The 20,648-nt window shown below is 35.5% G+C and overlaps 1 protein-coding gene across 3 annotated transcripts in view; it reads right to left on the bottom strand.

Moving 5' to 3' along the window:
* The window catches only part of Epha6 (EPH receptor A6), a 918,005-nt gene that overhangs the window by 305,940 nt on the left and 591,417 nt on the right, over positions 1–20,648 (bottom strand). For all 3 annotated transcript variants that reach the window (XM_026787030.1, XM_013353099.2, XM_026787032.1), the window contains one exon: positions 3,596–3,758. In XM_026787030.1, coding sequence (XP_026642831.1) covers positions 3,596–3,758 — 163 coding nt within the window. The remainder of the gene's footprint in view (positions 1–3,595; positions 3,759–20,648) is intronic.

Genomic DNA, 20,648 nt, shown 5'->3' with positions numbered 1-20,648 from the left:
AGCTTTGTTTATTTTATTCTAACAAAATGGAAAGGGATCAAACATCATACTTAAAAAGTCCAGCATAAAATTGGCAACCAATAAAGGCTGTTAGTGGTCACAATGTGTAAATATTTGCTTGGTACATTGCTTAGCATTAAATGTAAAAAGAAATAATATGGTACTCTGCTAGCAACTAAGTGGATACATACTTATAAATCAATATTTATTATTAATCTACCAACAATATATATCTCCATGTATACATATGCAATAATGTTATTCTATAGAAGAAAAAGAAAGCTACCAATCTAGTTCATGTAAGTTGTTTTTATAGTCTAAAATCATAGTTAATAATCTTTATATTTGTTAACTACTTTCTTCCATTTAATTCTAGTGATGCAATAGTAAATGAATGAATGAATGAATGAATGAATGAATGAATGAAAAAGTAAGTAAGTGAAGGCACTGGCTCCGAAGTTTAGGAGATATTACTATAAATATGCTTTGAATATCACCATCATTTAGAGTATGGTAGATGTTAGTGGTTAAGAACATCATTATAGGCTGGCAGTAGTGGCACAAACCTTTAGTCTCAGCAATTGGGAGGCATAGGCAGGCAGTTATCTGTAATTTGAGGCCAGCCTGGTCTACAAGAGCTATTTCCAGAACAGGCTCCAAAACTACAGAGAAACCCAGTCCCGAAGAAAAAAAAGAAAAAGAACATCATTATAATTTTGGAAAAGAATTAATTTATTATTTATTTTATTGTTTTCTTAGAAAGTAAACAATAGTTTACTTAACAAAGTAAAATACATATAGCAGAAGAGAACAGAAGAGTAATCTGTTCTACTTTAAACAATTTGAAGTAGGCCATCAGTTGAGAGAGAGCCTAATCAAACAGCCCCTACCCATTCTCTATGAGTGTATTATAAAGTGAGTTAATTAAATGGAAGACACAAGGGAGTACTTAGTAATAAAACTGACATTATAATAGTTCATATACTACTTCAGAAACAAAAGCCATAAAAATTTACACGTGAGCTAGGAGAATATGAACAGGAAAAGACAGATGTTATCAACTGGGGTGCATATCATCATATTAGAGAATTATGGCAAACCCGCCCCCATCCTACTAAGACATTATTAAATGGAATTCTCTTCTGGGTATAAAAAATATGCTTTAAAATGAAATTTAGAGCCAGTCTAATAAAAATGAGCCTTTATATGCTTTTTCCTTTTGCTGTAATTGACTTAGGAACCATTACATATTTCTGAACACAGATTTAGACAAACATATTTTTCAGATTCTTCACAGATACTTTATCTTTCCAAGAGTCTAATCAAAGTCACTTTCCTACTGAAAACGGAGTGTTCACTGTCTTCTAAAGCCATTGTTAGCCAGTTCTGGGGCTTTCATCCATTACCTCCACTCTCTAGTATACAATTATGGATGCAGCTAATTATGTTTCTAAAAAGAGGCATAGTGCTGTTAGAATTAAAGGAAATAATTTGTGTAAATTGCTCAATGTAGAATCGTGCCCATGCCTGGAGTTAGGCTGGTCCCATTCAAGATTTCCAGTGTATCTTTAGTGACTTCAGGGTATGTACTCTTCCTTTATATGACCAAATGCAAACTCCAGCACAGAATAAAACATATTTTAAAGCCAGGCAATGGTGGCAGAAATCTTTAATCCCAACACTCAGGAGACAGAGGCAGGCAAATCTCTGTGAGTTCGAGGCCAGCCTTGTCTATAAGAGTGAGTTCCAGGACAGGCTCCAAAGCTACACAGAGAAACCCTGTCTTGGAAGCCCCCCCCCCCACAAAAAAAATTAAGAGAAAGATAAAATTAATCAATAAAAATAAAAAGTAAACCTAGGATGTGGGTGTTTAATATTGTGATAGTCATTGAAGTGATTAAGAAAACATTTTATCAATCACCAAATATAGTTATGCAATGAAATCAATTTAAATTTATCCGAAAATGTGTTCCTGCCACATCCTGTCGACCATTTTCCTCTAACCACTTGTCATGTGTAGCCTAAATAATAAAGCAAAGGGCACTGTCTTTTGTGGGCTGAAGGTTTTCTTTTTACTTATATTTATTTGTTATTTTATTTTATTCTTTTTTATTTTATATTTGAGACAGGGTTTTTCAGTAGCTATGGAGCCAGTCCTGGAACTCGCTCTGTAGACCAGGCTGGCTAACACACAGAGATCCACCTGCCTCTGCCATCTAAGTGCTTTGATTAAAGGTGTGCGCCACTACCGCCCCACTGCGTCTATATTTATAGGTATTGATATTGACCAATATTTACTGCAAAGCTAAGAAAAGTTAACAAATAGTGAGTTCTCTTTATTTCATAATAGAAATAATTCATCTACGTTTTCAAAGCACATATATGAGTATTGGATTGTTAAGTTACAAATGCACTCTCAGGAAAATTCACTAAAGGAAATATACTTAGAATAAATTTAGAATCTAGTCACATGAGAAAAATGAGGTCTGATGTAAAAATTGTACTCAATATCAATTCTAAAATTTTTCTAAGATAAGGATGAACGGCTCTTCATTAACTGACAGTTGCATACTCAGACATAAAAATTGTCATATTTACTCTGCCCAACAATATTATATAGAACATTTAAAGCACCCATGCTCTGTGTGAGGCTCCAAGGATACAAAAGCAAATTGAAGAGCTGTGTCCATTTATATTCTCATAGATTACCATCTATATATCTGGGAAGAAAATGTAAATTTGAATTAAAAATAATGGATTGGTGGCATGTACAATCACAGGGTGCCAAGAAGGTATAAATGTCTTTGATTCTGAACAGAGGGGTCAAGAAGGCTTCTAGAGCTGGGAGGGTGAAGCAGGATTATTTCTGAAAACAGGAGTCAGTATAGAACAGGAAAAGAACTGGGTGCTGAGACCTCAGGCAGAGCTTCAACAGTGGCTGCAGTGACTAGACATGATTGGTAATGTTGGCCCCTTTCTAGCACCGTACAAAGATGAAACAGTTACGGAGCTCTGTATTCACTTGCATGTCTGGGTTTAGAATGAAGAAGAGCTTCACCCCCTTCACTCAGGTTTTGGTTTTCCATATGCTGAGCCCGTGGAAATGATACAAGTTTATCATAAAGACTATGCATCTATATTTAATCTTGTAATGTACACCTTGGTGAAATATGTCTCCTGACCACTGTTTTTATCGATCTGGGACAACAAGCCAAATGTGCATATTTTGAACTGATTGCTGAGACCATTCTTTTGAGGCCTGATCTCTTCCCAGTTTTCATTAGTGCTATATTACAATGCCAGTACTGGTAAACAATGAGACTCACACCATCCATTCAGATGCTGTGTAATAGCATGTGTGATACATTTCGTATAAAGGGACATAGTTGTGACCCATGATTGAGAGCAAGACATTTAAGGAGGTATTTACTAATTAGCATCAAAGCAATAACTCAAATGAGTACATGAGTATTTATATGAACTGAATCCCATTTGGAAAGGGTTTTAAAAATTTGGAAACCTGGTTTTGAATTGTCAGGTCAACTGGAATAGTCCTAAATGACCATCTTACTTCATATCCTTTAGTGAAACTTACTTTCATCTCCTGTTTCAAATTCAAACTTCTGACTGTAGCCACTGTATCCTGCTGCAGTCCTCACTCGGATATGAAATATGTACTTGGTGGATGGCTTGAGACCTGTGATGATGACACTGGGGGCCTTGGACCTCGTGGAGGAATAGGTGAGCTGCTCATGCTCCTAGGGACAGAAAAAAGGAGAGAGAAAATGAGGCGGTGTGACCCCACCGTTTCCTAGAGACAATCCCCCAGGATAACTCAAAAATACTGATCTGAAAGAAATGTGAGCAGGTATTTCCATAATTTGGCACTTAGTCGATCAGTGTGATATATTGATATGTCTCTGATTTAGAAATTTTTTGATAGGATGGTTACTTGTATTTGACTACACTTGGACCACCGGTGACTTAGACTTCACCCGTGACTTGGGGAATAATGGTGGTCTGACACCATGTTCACACAGAATAGCAGCTTTTTTTGTCAAAATGGACAAACTGGATTAGACACATTAGCTTTAGTGTGGGGAATCATGAATCTACTACATAGCACTTCACCCACAGGTAGTGAATGCCAAACGCCAGGGCTCTCTATCTCTGGGTGAGAAGAAAAAAAAAACAGGTTTTTTTTTTTAAGGCTTGAGACCTATAGGAAGAATCTTCCTAAATTCCTAAATGCTTGCATTGATCTATAACTCTGATTCCTTAGAATTTTATCATTAATGTATGAAATTCAATAAATAAAATGATGCATTTCCCTTGATATACCAGAGTTCACTTTCAGATATGTGCAAACTACATCGTGATGGTGACAGATGGGCTTCAAAATGTGTCCATAGAATAGCAATGATAACAGCAAGTAGGGAAAGCATACAGCCCCTGGGAAATCGTGGACAGGTCTGGAGGGAGGTTTGGTTCAGTTCCTTGGTATTCGTATTCAACTATTTTATCTCACTTAGGTGAAATGGGCTAACTTTGGCACTCTGAATGACCAGGTGAGGCCAAGACCTTCAAGTGTCCTTTCTTGCTCTTATGTAAGAACATAACCATTGTTTCCCAGTCTTTGTAGGGATTGCTCTACACCACTACATGGTGGTGGGGGATGAACTAAACCCTTATTGCTTGGAGTTTATAAAGCTTTCCTCTAAGAACTTATATTTTAATAAGACATTCAAAAGTTTCTCTATACTGAAATTCTTCAGTCTGGAGTGCTCCTCAAGCAAAGTGATCAGGTGCTGACATTATATCAAATGTGGACGGTTCCACACATGAGCTTTTAGTGCATGCCAAAGTCAGCATACTGGCACACTGGAAATATTGTATAAAATTGCCTTCAGGCTATACATATAAGAAGTTTAAATGAATTTGGGGCTTGGAATTGGGTACCACCCACAAGAAAGCTAATGTATATACAAATACCACTATATCGAAAAAATTTCCAGATATGAAATACCCAGGAATATTAGATAAGGGGTAGTCAATCTATATTTGTACAAACAACATTTCTCAATGCATGGATCAAGATAGTTCAACGGGTCCCAAAATGAATTCTGCTTTTTATAAGTCTAAAAGCAAAAAATTTTGAGGAATGCAGGGACCTTCCAGGGTCTCTAATTGAATGACTCATTTGATGCTAAATGAAATCTGTACTATCAGGATCTCATTTTTAGTTGTCCTAGAAACTATTTTTAAGAGACTTTGTAGACTAAGGAAAGATCATAAAAATCTACACATCTACACAAGCAGAGGATGTATCAAAGTTCCGTTTACTTGAGGGTGATGACTTAAGGTTTAGAACTATGAGAATGATTTTCTTTTAAAGCTCTTAACAGATACTTATTAATAAACTTTATGGCCTTATTTTTCAGAACCTTATTTACTATATGGTAATTCAGTGTCTGAATAAAGGAATCAAATTTTCCATCTCTATCTCAAATAATAAAAATTAATTGCCAAATGACTAAACTATGGCAATACTGCAAATAACAAAACACAGAAATTGGGACCACATACCACACACACATACACACATATATGCAGTTTTGAGACTAGGAAGTAAGTAGAAATTTATGCATCTAGCATAGGAGCCAAGGAAACAAAACAAGGTCTATAAATATTGATGGTGATAATCATCTGCTGAAAATTGAAAGCAGGAGTCCGCTGATGTCAAGGCATTTGTAATCAGGGCTTTAGAAGTCCGTAGCATAGAGAAATAGAAATGTACTTGCCACCATATTGTCTCAAGTAGAAGTTTGCCAATCATTTAGATTTTTCCAATCTTATGCACAAGAGGAAAGTATTCCACCTTTGATATAATTTCCTGCAATAGGTAAGTTTTATTGTGTCTTGAATGCTGCCTTACCGTATGAAATGATGACTACAGGAGGAACTGTAAGGCAATAAAAAGAATTTAGTCTTCTCCCCTGAGACAGATGGTATGGAATGGAAAGTTTACTCTTTTAAATGCAGTCTAACAAATATACACAGTCTTTGTCGTTTCACCAAAACAGTAATTTCCTACTTAGTAAGTTACAGAGCCAAGGCTGCCTACTGCAGGCGGCTTTTAGTTTTTTTTTTTTTCTCTGATTTGCAGAAAATGTTTGTAGTTATATCCCTGGAATAAAAATCGTCAGGAAGTGTGCTTAAATGTAGCCACCTCACCGCCAGCAGCTTGCCAGTTGCCCTTTCTCATTTCTTGCCACTTACTAGCTTCTAGCGGAATAGAACTCACAAATTGGACTTTTATTCTTGATTCTTTTAGACTAGTAGGAAACCGAGTTAGCATTCTTCTGCTACAAGCATAGGACATTATTATGTCAGAACATCGGCTAATTGTTCTTTTGCTGGCATATAAATTCCAAGTCTAAACAGCTGTCTTGAGGTAGAGAACATACCTTTTCAAGGGACTATTATATCCCTTGCTCATCCTGGCAGGATGAACTGTGAATATGTTTGATTGCAGCATTTGCATGTGCTTTTCTGGAGTAGCACCATGGTTGTGAATCATAATAGGATTGCTGGTTGTGTGACAAGAATGTTGTTAACTCTGTAAGAAATCAATTTCACTGTTCCTAAATTTATACTTTGCCATCTTTATTCTGTAGCAAAATTTCATGATCATTATTTTTTTAAGGTATGATTGTTATTTGTTACTTTTTTCTTTTTTGAAGACAGATTTTGGTCTCATATAAGATATCCTAATTATAGCTCACCCTCCCCCTATTCCTCCTAGTTCTTCCCAAATTTCTTCCTACGTAGCTCACCCTGTTTCTGTTTCTCATTAGAAAGCAAACAGAATTCTAAGGTATAACAATAAAAGAAAGTATAATAAGATAAAACAAAAAATAACACATCAGAAATGCATAAATCAAACAAATAGAGGGAAAATAGCCAAGGAAAAGGCAAAGGAAAAATATAGATGCAGAATCCCACTTGCTTAGAAATCTCATAAAAACATTAAAGTGAAAATCATAATACATATGGAAAGGATCTGTTAGGGTAAAAAGAGAGAAGAAAAAGTACAAATTAAATAAACAATAAGATAAAATTTAAAACTGTTTGTGTAAATACCTGTCAGGACATTGTGAGACAAGGAACCTACAAAAATGCCCTTGAGTTCATTTGCTGTTGGGCATCTAGTGTAGAACCCCTATGGATACAGGCTGTGTGCATGTCTCTTTGGATGCATGTGTATCTATCATGCTCATTTGGAGGATTACTTGTGGCCTCGATTCTGTTTGGCTCTTACATTCTTTCTGCCTCCTCTTCCTCAGGGTTCACTGAGTCCCGAGGTGAGGGATTTGGTGAGAGCATTCCATTTAGGGTTCAGAGTTTGAAGGTCTCTCACTCTCTGTACCATGTTCAGACCGTGGGTTTCTGTATTTGTTTTCATCTGTTGCAAGTAAAAGCATCTCTGATGATGGCCGAGTTATTTACTGACCTATGAGTATAGCAGAATGTTATTAGGAGTCATTTTATTGCTAGGCTTTTGTTTTGTTTCTGTTTTTCTCAAAACAATAGTATTTGGCTTTATCCTAGGTCCCTGTGATTTCTAGTTTCAGGTTCTTAGTCACCCTAGCAATGTCAGGAATGGGATCCATCGCACAGAATGGGCCTTAAGTCAAATAAGAGATTGGTTGGCTATTCACGCAATTATCCCAGATAATTCTTCATGTTACTTTTTGTAATTCCCAGAAGCTTAAAATGCCCTGTAACTTTGTTACCTCCATCTTAATTTTGCATTCTCGCTTATATCATTTAATATGCACATTTACTATAATCCTTATCTTCCTTCCACCTACTTCATGTAACTTAGGTTTTAAGTTTAACTTCTTAACTGTTAGTACATGCTTCATATGTACACACATATGCACATACATACTTTTTAAAGCCAGTTTTGTATTAAGTACTACATTAGTTATACTCAACATAATATATTTTTACTAATTTTTCAAAAGAACATTAAGATACACTTTGTGGCAGATTCAGAATTGTTACTTGTAAACTGTATAGGTATAGAATTTATACAGTCTATACCTAAGAATTCATCTCCCTTGGTGGCAATGGCATCGGACCCTGAACTCTGGTCAGTATGCAGGATACTCATTGCCCAAGGCACTGTCAGTCATGCAGTAATGCATGATGGTTGCAAGTAAAGCAGTTTATAGCTTCTACTTGGATGAGCATAGATAATAGCATCAATTCTGGGGGAAACACACTTAGTAACAATGAATATTAATATTGTGTTATGAGCATCATTTCACAAATAAAATCTACACATAGTATCTACTACATAGTGAAGAATAAAAGGTCAGAAAAAATAGTATGAATACAATACATTAATAAATGCAAATTAATTTATGATTCTCGAGAGCTTTTGGCATGTATTTATAATGTCTTCTCATAGGAAGATTCCAGAGTTTAAATTGAACCTTACCAGGTGCTGAGAATAAAGCCTTTATTGGGAATATAGACTTATTGTTATACCAAACCTTCTACTTTTTAAAATAATAAATTTAGCTTTTTCTTTGTAGGTAGCAATGTTTTGTGATAACTAAAAGAACAGTCTTACTAGAGCCCGACTTAGCATGTGACTGAAAACTGTAACTGAATGAAGAGACAGATTCCAGTGCTCAGTCACTTTGTCTACATTTCCCGATAGTCAAATGTAACATACCCTAGCTCAGTGGAAAGCCAGACGTAGAGCTCTGGGTTAGACAGCTCCAGTTTCAGATTTGATGTTGACTTTGCTCTGCAACATTCTTTAGCAAGACTCTGGTCCTCTACAAGGCATGTGTTTACACCTCAAATGCATTCACTCTGCAGCATGCTTTGAAGTTCTCACATTTGTAGGGTTCTGGGGCACTACAATCCAAGAGGTCAGCACTGACAGTGTTCCTCCAGCTTCTTTGCTTTCTCTTCAAGTCTTTGGATCTCATCATATTTCTAAATGACATCATCTTTTTAATTTTAAAATTTAGTGTAAAATTTAAGTTAGCTAGATTAGCTAGATGGATAATTATAATGCTACTGGCTTTTTCTGCAGACTTACAGAAAAGACAGTTGTCAGTATTCGTAGGAACATGATTTATACAGCGCTGTACAACTGTCAAGATGTTTATACACACTTTCCTTAGCTCTCAACCCAGGTTTCAGAAGCAAGAAAAATAATAATATTCGCTTCTTATTTATATTATGGCAAAATTAATTCAAAACTCTCTACCTCAGTTAATGTAGCCATATATGCTACCCTTATTTTCATTTTCTATTAATTTATTGTGTAAATAATTTGTAGGTAATATTAAGAAGTCACCTCACTTTGCATGAAACATCCAAAATTCATATTCATCCTGAAAAAAGAATTTGTTCAAGAGCCCAAAATTCTGTCTTAGATAGTTTGGTGACTAATAAGTATTCAGTCATGGTGACTTGAAACTATAAGGTAGAGATTACAATTTCACTGCTATTTATGCTCCTGCCTTGTTTTTTTTTTTTAAATCTTGGTAAAGCTCTTGTTTTACTGATTAGAAGAATGAACCTGTAAATTGCTAGAAAAACATAAGAAAATTAAAAGTGATGGTTTTGCATGGTTTACTTTGCCATGAACCTTAAGTCTCTTCTATGTCTGTATTCCTCTGTTTGTCTGTCTGTCTTCCTATCTCACATACACATATACAACATGACTTTTTTTCAGACAAATGAAGAATCATATGTTCTAGTGACATAAAGTTTGAAATAATAAAAATTTGAAAGAATATTATTGCATGAATTGGTACCTACATATCAGAAATAAATTACATTCTTACTCAAAAGAGAAAGATACCCCTCATGGTTCCAAAGTGAGAAGGCATAAATTTTAGTTTTAAACTGTGTTCAATGATTACTTTCCAAAGGAGAGTTCCATGAGGACTCCAGCCACTTTATTTAGTGGACCATTTCAAAAAGAGCACCACCTGAGGACAGGAGGAACTCATCAACTCTGCCTGAAAGATGCCTTGTGATTTCCTATCACATCTTTGATGCTGTCGTCTTTCTCTAGTTAATATAAATTCTCAAATATAAATTCTAAACATATTAAGACATCTATACTGCTTGGCTTTTCAGTCTCTTCTTGGTTTAAATTAGAATGCCAAAAACTCTGGTAAAACTATTGACTCTGAGTGTATTCCATCTCTAAGCTTTTTATAGCACAGAGTCAAATGAGCAGAGTGAATAAGAAGTCTGAATGTGTAGCTTCTCTGTCAAATGAGAATCATCACAAAGAAGTAGATACTATAAAAGATCATTTCTGTTCTTGTGTCAGTTGCCTTGATTAGACCTACGTGTTAATCTATTCATCTTTTAAAGTTCTCTGAAGAGAAAGAAACTTATTTGACTCAAAACGATCAATACAGTATATAGAAAATGTCCTTCTAAATCACGACTTAGTTATTTTTGCTACAAGAAGCCCAATAATTTGTGTAGAGGATGGATGACAATTCTACTAACATTGAGCTATAGGAAACTATCATTTCATTCTTACTGAGAAAGAGTCAACTTGGAAAACTTTAGAATTAGTTAATATATGTTTATTTAGGTAGTTAAAATACAATTTTTAGTATACATAGGCAGTAGCAAATAAAAAAATCATTTATCAAAACAGGATCCCCAAATAGTTAACTTTATGGCAAAAATCAAAAAAGACCCATATTTTTAAATATTTAATATTTTGCTATAGAAACAAAAACAATCTTTTATTTCACAATATTAAAATCTTAAGTATAATTTATACAGCAGTGATTAAAACAGAAACATACTTGGAGTTTCATATTTATTGGAACCACATTAAATTGTGTTGTTAATGAAACTGTCTGATGTAGTTGTTTGTTAGAAAGTTAACTTTTGTTCTTTTGTGTTTATTTGCAATTATGTTCATAAAAAATCTATCTGTATCAATTCGGCTATATGTTTTTCTTTCTAATATCTCTAAAATTTTAGTGAACTATCATTTTACTCCTAAATAAACTGACCTGTTAGTACTTGTTCAGAATACAGCAACATTATACTTCTAAACAAAAAACTTTGGAATTAATGACATTTAACTAAAAATTAAATCTTTTTTTTTTTGTAAGTGAACTTATCTTTTTCCTGTTCTGATCTCTGGTTATGATATGTGGGATTCATTATACCTATTCTATTGTAAAACTTTCTTTCACTGGAATGTCCTAGAACGACACCTTCCTGAGAATCCCATATTCCATGTCATATAAGTGGAAATCGGCAATTCTGGTGGTAGGTATTTGAGCTGTTCCATGTGTACTCTACCTACCACAGCCCAGCAGAAAGTGTTCCCTGTCTTAAAGAGAAGAGCACGGTAAAATGACTGTAAGTTTGCTCTCCTGGATGACTGGCCCTGTAATCAAGAACCAGAGAAAAACACTTCCACTTTCTGGTTTTATAGGTTGAGAGATCAAACTCTTCCTTGCATTCTGCATGTTGATCTTCATATCAACAAAATTCACAGTTGGATTTCATAGCTATTAAACAGCAGCAACAACAAAACTGCTTCCTTTCCTCTCATTGTTTAAATTGTGTAAGAAGTTATTCCTGACTTGAAGAGAAATGGGGGAGTGTCTTTTGGAGGGAACGGTAGGGAGGGGGAAGTCGGTAGAGTGCCTGAAATGTTTTTTATTCTTTGCTAAAAATTTTAAAATATGCACAAGTAAGAAAACTGTAGTTATTTTAAATACACAAGCGCTTTCTGGCTACACTTGAGAAATGTCATTTAGTGTATGGTAGCTGTAATTTACTACAATCAACTCTTGATTACCCCCAGTAATCAAAAATAGAAGAGTATAAATCACTGTGAAATGCATGCATGTCCTTTTTTTCATATATTTCTTCCAATGTGTATCATGATTCATGTAAAATGAAAGCACATTCTTTCTCAGCACACTATTAATTTCAGAAATAGGAAATGGCTTATTGGTCTTAAAGCAGATACTAAAATTTGGTTGAACACACAATTATTCCATTTTTTGATTTCCCTTTAAATGCTTAAATTATTATTAAGTTATTGTAGCAATCTAAAGTTCAGTGTTATCAACTAATGTTAACCTGTCAGGGGCCTCTGAGTGCCGGCTCCAGGGTCCCCTCAGGGTTCAGAAAGAAGGCTCACAGCAAGGGTGGGACTTAGAAGGATCTGAGAGCAAAATAAACTCTCTACTATGTACACTTTTATATTAGTTTCTTTAAGCTTCTGTTGCTCTCCTCTTGTTTTGTAAAGTTTTCAGTTTATATGCATGCAAAACAAAGGCAATTCTCTGAACTTGGACATCCCTTTATCTTTGAAGATCCCAAAGTCTATATGAAAAACTTCTTTCCTGACTCTATATCCTGCCAAATGAAAGTTAATTGTAGCGAGATGTCTTCTAATGTATCTCAGGGAACAGAATGGAGATATGGCTGTGGGAACCAAGGTTTCTAGCTACGTGACTAAATTCTCCCACTGGAGGTCTCACAAGGTGGGGGAAGCCATCCATTAAATAAAAGAACAGGGCAAACTTTGAAATTTCTATAGTCCTTGTGGGACAAACAGAATCAGTTATGAAGCACGTCCATATATATATAAATATTATATAGCTAAATGAAAATTCATCCTCCTGACTACTCATAGATATACATGCCCATAAGATTAAGATACAAACATAAAATTACATATACACATTACATGATATTATAGAGCACAATGCTGATACTGGGGAGAAACCAAGCTGCTTTAGGAAAAGTGAGCATCAGCTTTCAGAATCTATAGTCCTACAGACCTTATCTGGACAGAATTAATCCTCCATCAGATAACCACGCCTCTGGTGGGCTGGCATATTAACACTAGTTGCTACCTGCTTTTCATGGCCCTGATAGTAACCCAAAAGAGAGATGAGGAATATAATTTTTGTACTAATATTTCATCACAGTCAAGTAATACTGAGAGGAGGAGATGTGGTCTTCCCCAGGGAAGACCAATTTCCTGTCCAGTGCCAAATGGGCAGCAGAAACTGTACATGTAAATAACATTATATAAATTCAATAGGTTCTATTTATAAATATTTGGATTTAAATTGCATATATACATCTATGCATAAAATCATTTGTAGAAAACTAAAGCCATGAATTGAAGGAAAGTGGGGAAAGGGTATATAGTAAGGTTTGGAGCAGGGGAAGGAAAAGAAGAAATGTTATAATAAAAATATTATCTCAAAAATGAACAAGACTATGAAAAAGCCATTCATACGTCATCAAGTAGCCAATTTGTTTTCTTGGGAATATTGTGATGAACATCTAGGACTTTACTTTCAAAACTGAAAAATCAATAGTTATTCTACATATGGTTGTATACCCCTTTAATCCCAGGTCTTGGGAGGCAGCGGAGGCAGATAGATCTCTGTGAGTTCAAGGTCAGTGTGGGCTATATAGCAAGTTTCAGCTCAGTCAGTGCTACAAAAAGTTACCCTTTCTCAAATAAACAAACAAACAAATAAATAACTCAACTACTTGTGTCATACTATCTCAGTACATATTTTAATATTATACAGTGTTTTGGGAACTTCCCTAGTTTCAGGTTTCTTGCTAGACCCATAATGACTACCTTAATCAAAATATCTCTTTCCTTGCTCTTTCTCTGTCTGTCCTTCTCCCATCTCAGCCACAAGGATGACCCCAACTAAGACCCCAAGCAATAGTGGAAAGGGTACGTGAACTGACCTCCTCCTGTATTCAGATTGATGACTACCTTAATTGTTATCATAGAGCCTTCATTCAGTAACTGAAGGAAGCAGATGCAGAGATCCACAGCTAGCACTGGACCGAGCTTCCAGAGCATCATTGATGAGAGGGAGGAGCAGTAATATGAACAAAGTGGTGAGACCATGACGGTGATACCTACAGAAACAGCTGACCCGAGCTAGTGGGAGCTCACCCCTCCAGACTGACACTGGGGTAACTTGCCTAGGCCCAAACTAGGCCCTCTGAATTTGGTTGACAGTTGTGTAGCTGGAGCAGTCTGTGGGGCCAGTGACAATGGGACCACGATTTATCCCTAGTGCTTGAACAGGCTTTTTAGAGCTCATTCTCTTTGGAGTGATATCTTGCTAAGCGTAGAAACAGGAGGGAGAGCCTTGGTCCTGCCTCAGAGTGATGTGCCAGACTTTGATGACTCCCCATGGGAAGCCTTACTCACCCTGAGGAGAGGATGGGGGCTGGGGTGGGCGGAAGGTATGCAGAGTGGGAGAAGAGGAGGGAGAGGAAACTGGGATTAGTGTGTAAAATGAGAAAATATTGTTTAAAATAAAATATTCAGGTTAAATTTCCCACTGGTCTTGGTGTTAGATTTCATATTGATGAGATAATAATTTTTCTTCTCTCCTATGTTATACATAATTATGAAGATATGTAAGCAAAATGAAATGTTTAAGTCTGCACACATTTTTGTTCACAGAGAAAAAAAGTTCCTCCACTGCAAAATTCTTTACTATATTTTATTAAGTGTGTATTATGGACAAATAATAAGATTAAACTTATTATTTTATTGATTTATATATTTATTGATATTGTAATACAATTACAACCATTTCTCCCATATCTTTTCCCTCATGAATGCCTTCCTGCCCTCCTTCAAATTATACATAAAATATACATATACATAATAATAAATAGCATATATATGTATTTTATTGCTACATGTAACCTATTCAGTCCATAAATGTTACTTGTATGTATATTTCCAGGACTATTTGGCACTGGAAAACTAATTGGTGTGCTCTTCCCTGGGGAAGACCATCTCTCCCTCCCCCAACTTTCCTAAGTTGTATATAGTTATTTGTGTAGGATTGATGATTTGGGGGAATTTCTCCATTTTTTTATAGATAGCTGAGGTCACTCATTGCTAAAGATTTGAATGATTTATCAACATTTCAAAATCAAAATGTAGGTGATAAGAATAAATGTGCTGACAGAAAAAAGCAGGAATAGAAATGTCAGGGAACAAAACATTTAAATAATTCACATATATTAGACTACTGAGGATAAATGAAATGATTTTATTTGAAAGTGGAAATTCCAGTTTGAATATTACACTAAATTTTAACTAAATATGTTGGAAGTTTAGGAATTCCTACAGACAGTAATAGTTGAGGTCATATTGTAAAATAGCTACATAAAAGCTAGATAAAAAATTATTTTAAAAATTAGCATAAGTTAGCAATAAGTGTCAAAGAGAGAAAAATACATTAAGCATCTTTAGAAACATTAACATGCATATCTGGATTTTCTCAAGTATAAATGTTACAGCAAATGTCAAAGTGAACATTTGCAAAGTTAAATCATTGCAACAATGTGGCAAAAAGGAATGGTCCTTTCATTAATTCTACCAAACCATGGGATGTAAACTTTTTTAAATGCAAAACTAGAGAAATAATATATGTAAAAAAGAGCAGCTCTGTTTGTGATGTCAGTGTTGGTAGGATAGAAATAAACAGTGCAAGATAACAGAAAACAACAATGAAAATTAAATAAATACTGTAGTACAAGACTGCCTTTAAGTATGCTTAGGTTGCTATTTCTAGAAGAATTAAAATAAGATAAAATGGATATGACTGTATCAGAATGGAATAGAATTACAGTGAAATATGAGAAATACTTCAATGAAGAGTCTCCATTGAATGATAGTTAGATTTGTAAATACAGACCATCTAAATCAGTTATAAAATATGTTGTCATATGACATACATTTTACATGAGAAAAGAAGGCAGAAATTCACTTAAATGGAGATGCAAGCATTAGAGTTTTTAAGCATTACTTATTTACTTTACATGTGTCTGGTGTGGGGGCATTCAGAGGGATGCCTGAGGTTTATACCAATAGTCTTCCTTCATCACTGGGAAGCTTGTTTCAGGGCTCCCTGTTTATGCTGACTTCTAAGCCTGCGATTACAAGTGCGATACTATGTCCACCCACCACTTTAGTTCTGGGGATCTGAACTCTAGTTGTCATCTGTATGTGGCAAGTGATTTATCCACTGAACCATCTTCTCAGAGATGGAGAAGGGAGAGATAGAGACAAAAGAAAAGAAAGAAAGAAAAAAAGAAAGAATATAGAAAGATAGGTGATAGAAAGATAGGTGATAGAAAGAAAGAAAGATAGATAGAAAGAAAGAAAGAAAGAAAGAAAGAAAGAAAGAAAGAAAGAAAGAAAGAAAGAAAGATGAATGGATGGATGGATGGATGGATTGATTGATTGACAAAGATAGATGATAGATAGGGAAAGAGACAAAGTGTGTGGATGGACATACCACACAGTGAGTTAGAGGAAAACTTGAAGGGTTCTGCCCTCTCTTTCCATGATGTGGATTAAAGGGACTGAACTGAGCCTTGGCATCACCTCTTGGTGTCTGGTGCCTTTGACTGCTGAGCCATCTTGCCCCACCACTATCCTAGAGAATTTTCTAGCGTCCAGGCTGAAGTCCTATATTTTAGAGCAGAGATTAGCTTTCCCCACTATTTCCTAATCAAATCGTTGACTCACTATTTCAAGAGACATATGAGTTATGACCTATGAATTATAACCCTAAGTAACTGTATATTGGTGTATCTTAACACATAGTAGTAGAAAACTATATTATATAAGTACCAACATTTCATAGTACCTGACTCTGTTGTGACAAAATCCAGTGATCACACACATTTTATAAATCTCTACATTTATTCAGGATATTTTGTCTTGACACTATAAAAGTTTAATCAGTTTAAGCACAGGAATTACTGGATTGTTTGTAAGATTTGATGACATTTTAGCCTGAAATAACAAGCTAGATTAGCCATAAAAAATCACTTAAAAGCATAAGCAGAGTACGTGTTTAGTTTTAACACTTCCATCCTGCTTTCCATGCTGAAGGCAAGGAACAGTAGCAATAGAAAATCCTCACACCTCCTGTATGAAGCAGGTCTCGCAGATGATGTGACTGACAGAGGTACTGAGTGCTTTTATTAACTGTCAATGTCACTCAGAAGGTCCTGATGATTGACCTGGTATGTTAGCTTCATTTGAACTCCCGATATCAGGATCTCAAGATTCTAAATTATCATTATTATCTGACCTTGTTTCTAATATTAAATGATATAAAAAAGCCAAATGCCACTAAAAAACTTAATAAACAAGTTTTTTTTTTGTTTTGTTTTTGGAGATAGGGTTTCTCTCTGTGTATCTTTGGCACCTGTCCTGGAACTAGCTCTTGTAGACCAGGCAGGTCTCAAACTCACAAAGATCTGCCTGCCTCTGCCTCTCAAGTGCTGGGATTAAAGGTGTACATCACCACCACCTGGCTAAGAAATTTTATATACTAAATGTGCTGTATCTCACGTTATTCTTTTTTCAATATGTGGATGAGCACAAAGATGCCAGAAAACAATTGGATATATTTTCTTTTCTTTTTTTTATTTTATTTTATTTTTTTTAGTTGCAAAAAAAAAATTCCCATTTCCCTCCCCCTCCTCACACACATCGTCCCCTCCCCCAACTCCCTCCGCCTCTCCCCCTCCACCCCACTCCATTCTCCCTCCCTCTCGAGAATGAAGAGCAGTCCAGATTCCCTGTTCTGCGGGAAGTTCACGGTCCTCCCACTTCTATCCAGGACCAGGAAGGTGAGCATTCAAACAAGCTCGGCTCCCACAAAGCCAGTTCATGTATTAGGATCGAAACCTAGTGCCATTGTCCTTGGCTTCTCATCAGCCTTCAGTGTCCGCCATGTTCAGAAAGTCTGGTTTCATCCCATGCTTATTCAGTCCCAGTCCCGCTGGCCTTGGTGAGCTCCCAATAGATCAGTTCCACTATCACAGTGGGTGGGTGCACCCTGAACTGAACAGAGAATTCTCAACAGAACAAATTCAAATGGCCAAAAGACACTTAAGGTCATGCTCATCCTCCTTGGTGATCAGGGAAATGCAAATTAAAACAACTTTGAGATACCATCTTACACCTGTCAGAATGGCTAAAATCAAAAACACCAATGATAGACTTTGCTGGAGAGGTTGTGGCACACTCATCCATTGCTGGTGGGAATGCAAACTTGTGCAATCACTTTGGAAATCAGTGTGGCGATTTCTCAAGAAATTCGGGACCAACCTACCCCAAGATCCAGCAATACCACTCTTGGGAATATACCCAAGAGATACCCTACCTTATGACAAAAACATTTGTTCAACTAAGTTCATAGCAGCATTATTTGTAATAGCCAGAACCTGGAAGAAACAACCTAGATGCCCTTCAATGGAAGAATGGATGAAGAAAGTATGGAATATATACACATTAGAGTATTACTCAGCAGTAAAAAGCAATGACTTCTCGAATTTTGCATGCAAATGGATATATTTTCTATACAGAAATAGGTCACACCCTGACCTATGACCTTGATTGTACTTGTGCTGCAAAATCTTAAATCGAATATATTTTGTTACTATTTCATGTGATTTCCAGCTGTCATTAAAGACTTGTAGCTAAGACACTGCAGGAACTTTGCTTTATTATTTCTTTTTTTGGTTTTGTTTTGTTTTAACCTTAGGAGGCAACAGATTCATGAGGAAGAATAAAACTGTTACATCTCCTATACAATTACATTTTTAGTTTGTTTATGTTCATCTATGATACCAAACAGGATGTAACAAACCAAATCATATTCTTCATTCTGCTTTTGTTTCATTTTTGTCCCATTGGAGTGTAATAGGATCCATATGCCACAAATGAAGAGATGACATGTCTCATGAGATTTTTAATTTTGTGAGAGTTCCAAATAGGTTCCAATAGGACCTTATATATTTGTCAACAGAAGAAGTGGTCTTTTTAACTAATGGAACGCACTCTTTCTGTGATTTAAGCATGATTTCTTATGATTGAGCCAATATGTAATCTGATAAAAAATGTGTATAAATCTTTGTCTTCAACGGTCTCACAATACTGAGATGTATCGAACCATAATGCAGCTGAAGTGATTCTAAATGGGATTATCCTTGCTGTCACTAATGAAATATCTATATTGCTAATGGAAACTTTTGTTGCATAGAAGTTAAATTTGAGTTAGTGGATGGGACTGTATTGATCACTTAGTAAACTGTTCTCTGAGAACCACAGAGACTTGAATCTCTATCTATAATATCTATTTGTAGGTAGAATTTCAATATTAAGAGATTGCTTCAAGTGGTAGAATCTCTTTAGAAGTCAGTTATTTTGGTTTCAGGCCAATAAGCTTTACCTGTGGACAAAAGCACTTGATGATTATGAATGCAGTCCTCAGTAGGACATAAAGATATTCCTCGGATAGTCCGTATGTCAGGAGCTGAGGACTGTGTGTCTGACAGCTATCATGATAAACATAGGTAGCTAAAATGACCAATTTCTGTGTAAGAAACAATTGAAGTTTTTAGATGGTATGAATGGTGTATTTTAAATTTGCTATTTAATTTTAGACATAGTTTTCTTTGAAGCTAAAGCTGGTCTTGAACTAGTAATCCCCCTGTTTTAGCCTCTTGGTCTCCGATATTACAAGCCTATACTATGACTTTGGATTCATAATGGCCTTTAAAATATGAATTTATTGAATATGCTAAAATAAAAACAATTATCTTGTATCATTCACTAACTAGGAAATTACCAAGGTGTTGTGTGCAGCAGGAGTTTTTGTATCTCTGGACATTCAGACTTTCCTAAATTAGAGGGGACAGAAATACTTAATTCATTCACCTGCTGTATTTATCCACAAAAATCACAAGCAACAAGGGACATGTGATTGCTTTGATTGCCTTATTTAAATGTCCTTGTGTGAAAAGGATCAAATGCAGGTTCTGGGAACTCTTGCCTTTGCCAACTGAAACTTAGCCAAAACCAATTTAGACTGCATCCAGCCATGAAAAACTGCAGAATGCTTCTTTAGAAAAATTTTTATGTTTTCTAATTATACATCTGTGAGTTTCTCTGAGTTAAATATGAAAAATCCAAATATTATAATTCTTACTTTTTCCATGAGGAAATGTTGGTATATCTGATAGTAACCACTTGCTTACCAATGTAAATATATATGAGAAATAACTTTAAAAATATAGGTAAATCAGGACAACAAAAAGTGAAGAATGAAAATTTAGGTTACCTCGAAAAGTGGAAGGTAACTACCAAGATGGTTAAAACCAATGATTAAAAAATATCTTTTGAAGTATTAGAACCCTTATAATAATCAAGCAGTTTTCGAATTTTCCACTTATATGTACACGTAAATGGATAGCTGTCTTTTATTCTTGTTTTTCTTTTCCCTAAAATCTCAGATCAGCATGCATTCTACAAGGTCACTGCAAATACATGATATTAAAACACAGCCAAATTCTTTAGCAACATAAATGTTTTTATGAGCAGCAGGTGTATTCTTTGAAAGGCTGTAGAGCTATTAACAGCTCAGTAAGGAGTACATAATAATAGGCTGTTAACGCAGCCTCCCTTGTAGGAGTTCTGAGGAAGGACACTTTTGAAACCATTAAGACAACTGGATTTATTTATTTATTTA

The sequence above is a fragment of the Microtus ochrogaster genome, chromosome 2 (assembly GCF_000317375.1).
Source record: "Microtus ochrogaster isolate Prairie Vole_2 chromosome 2, MicOch1.0, whole genome shotgun sequence".
In the NCBI taxonomy this organism is placed as follows: domain Eukaryota; kingdom Metazoa; phylum Chordata; class Mammalia; order Rodentia; family Cricetidae; genus Microtus; species Microtus ochrogaster.
This window is presented reverse-complemented; position numbering and strand designations above follow the sequence as displayed.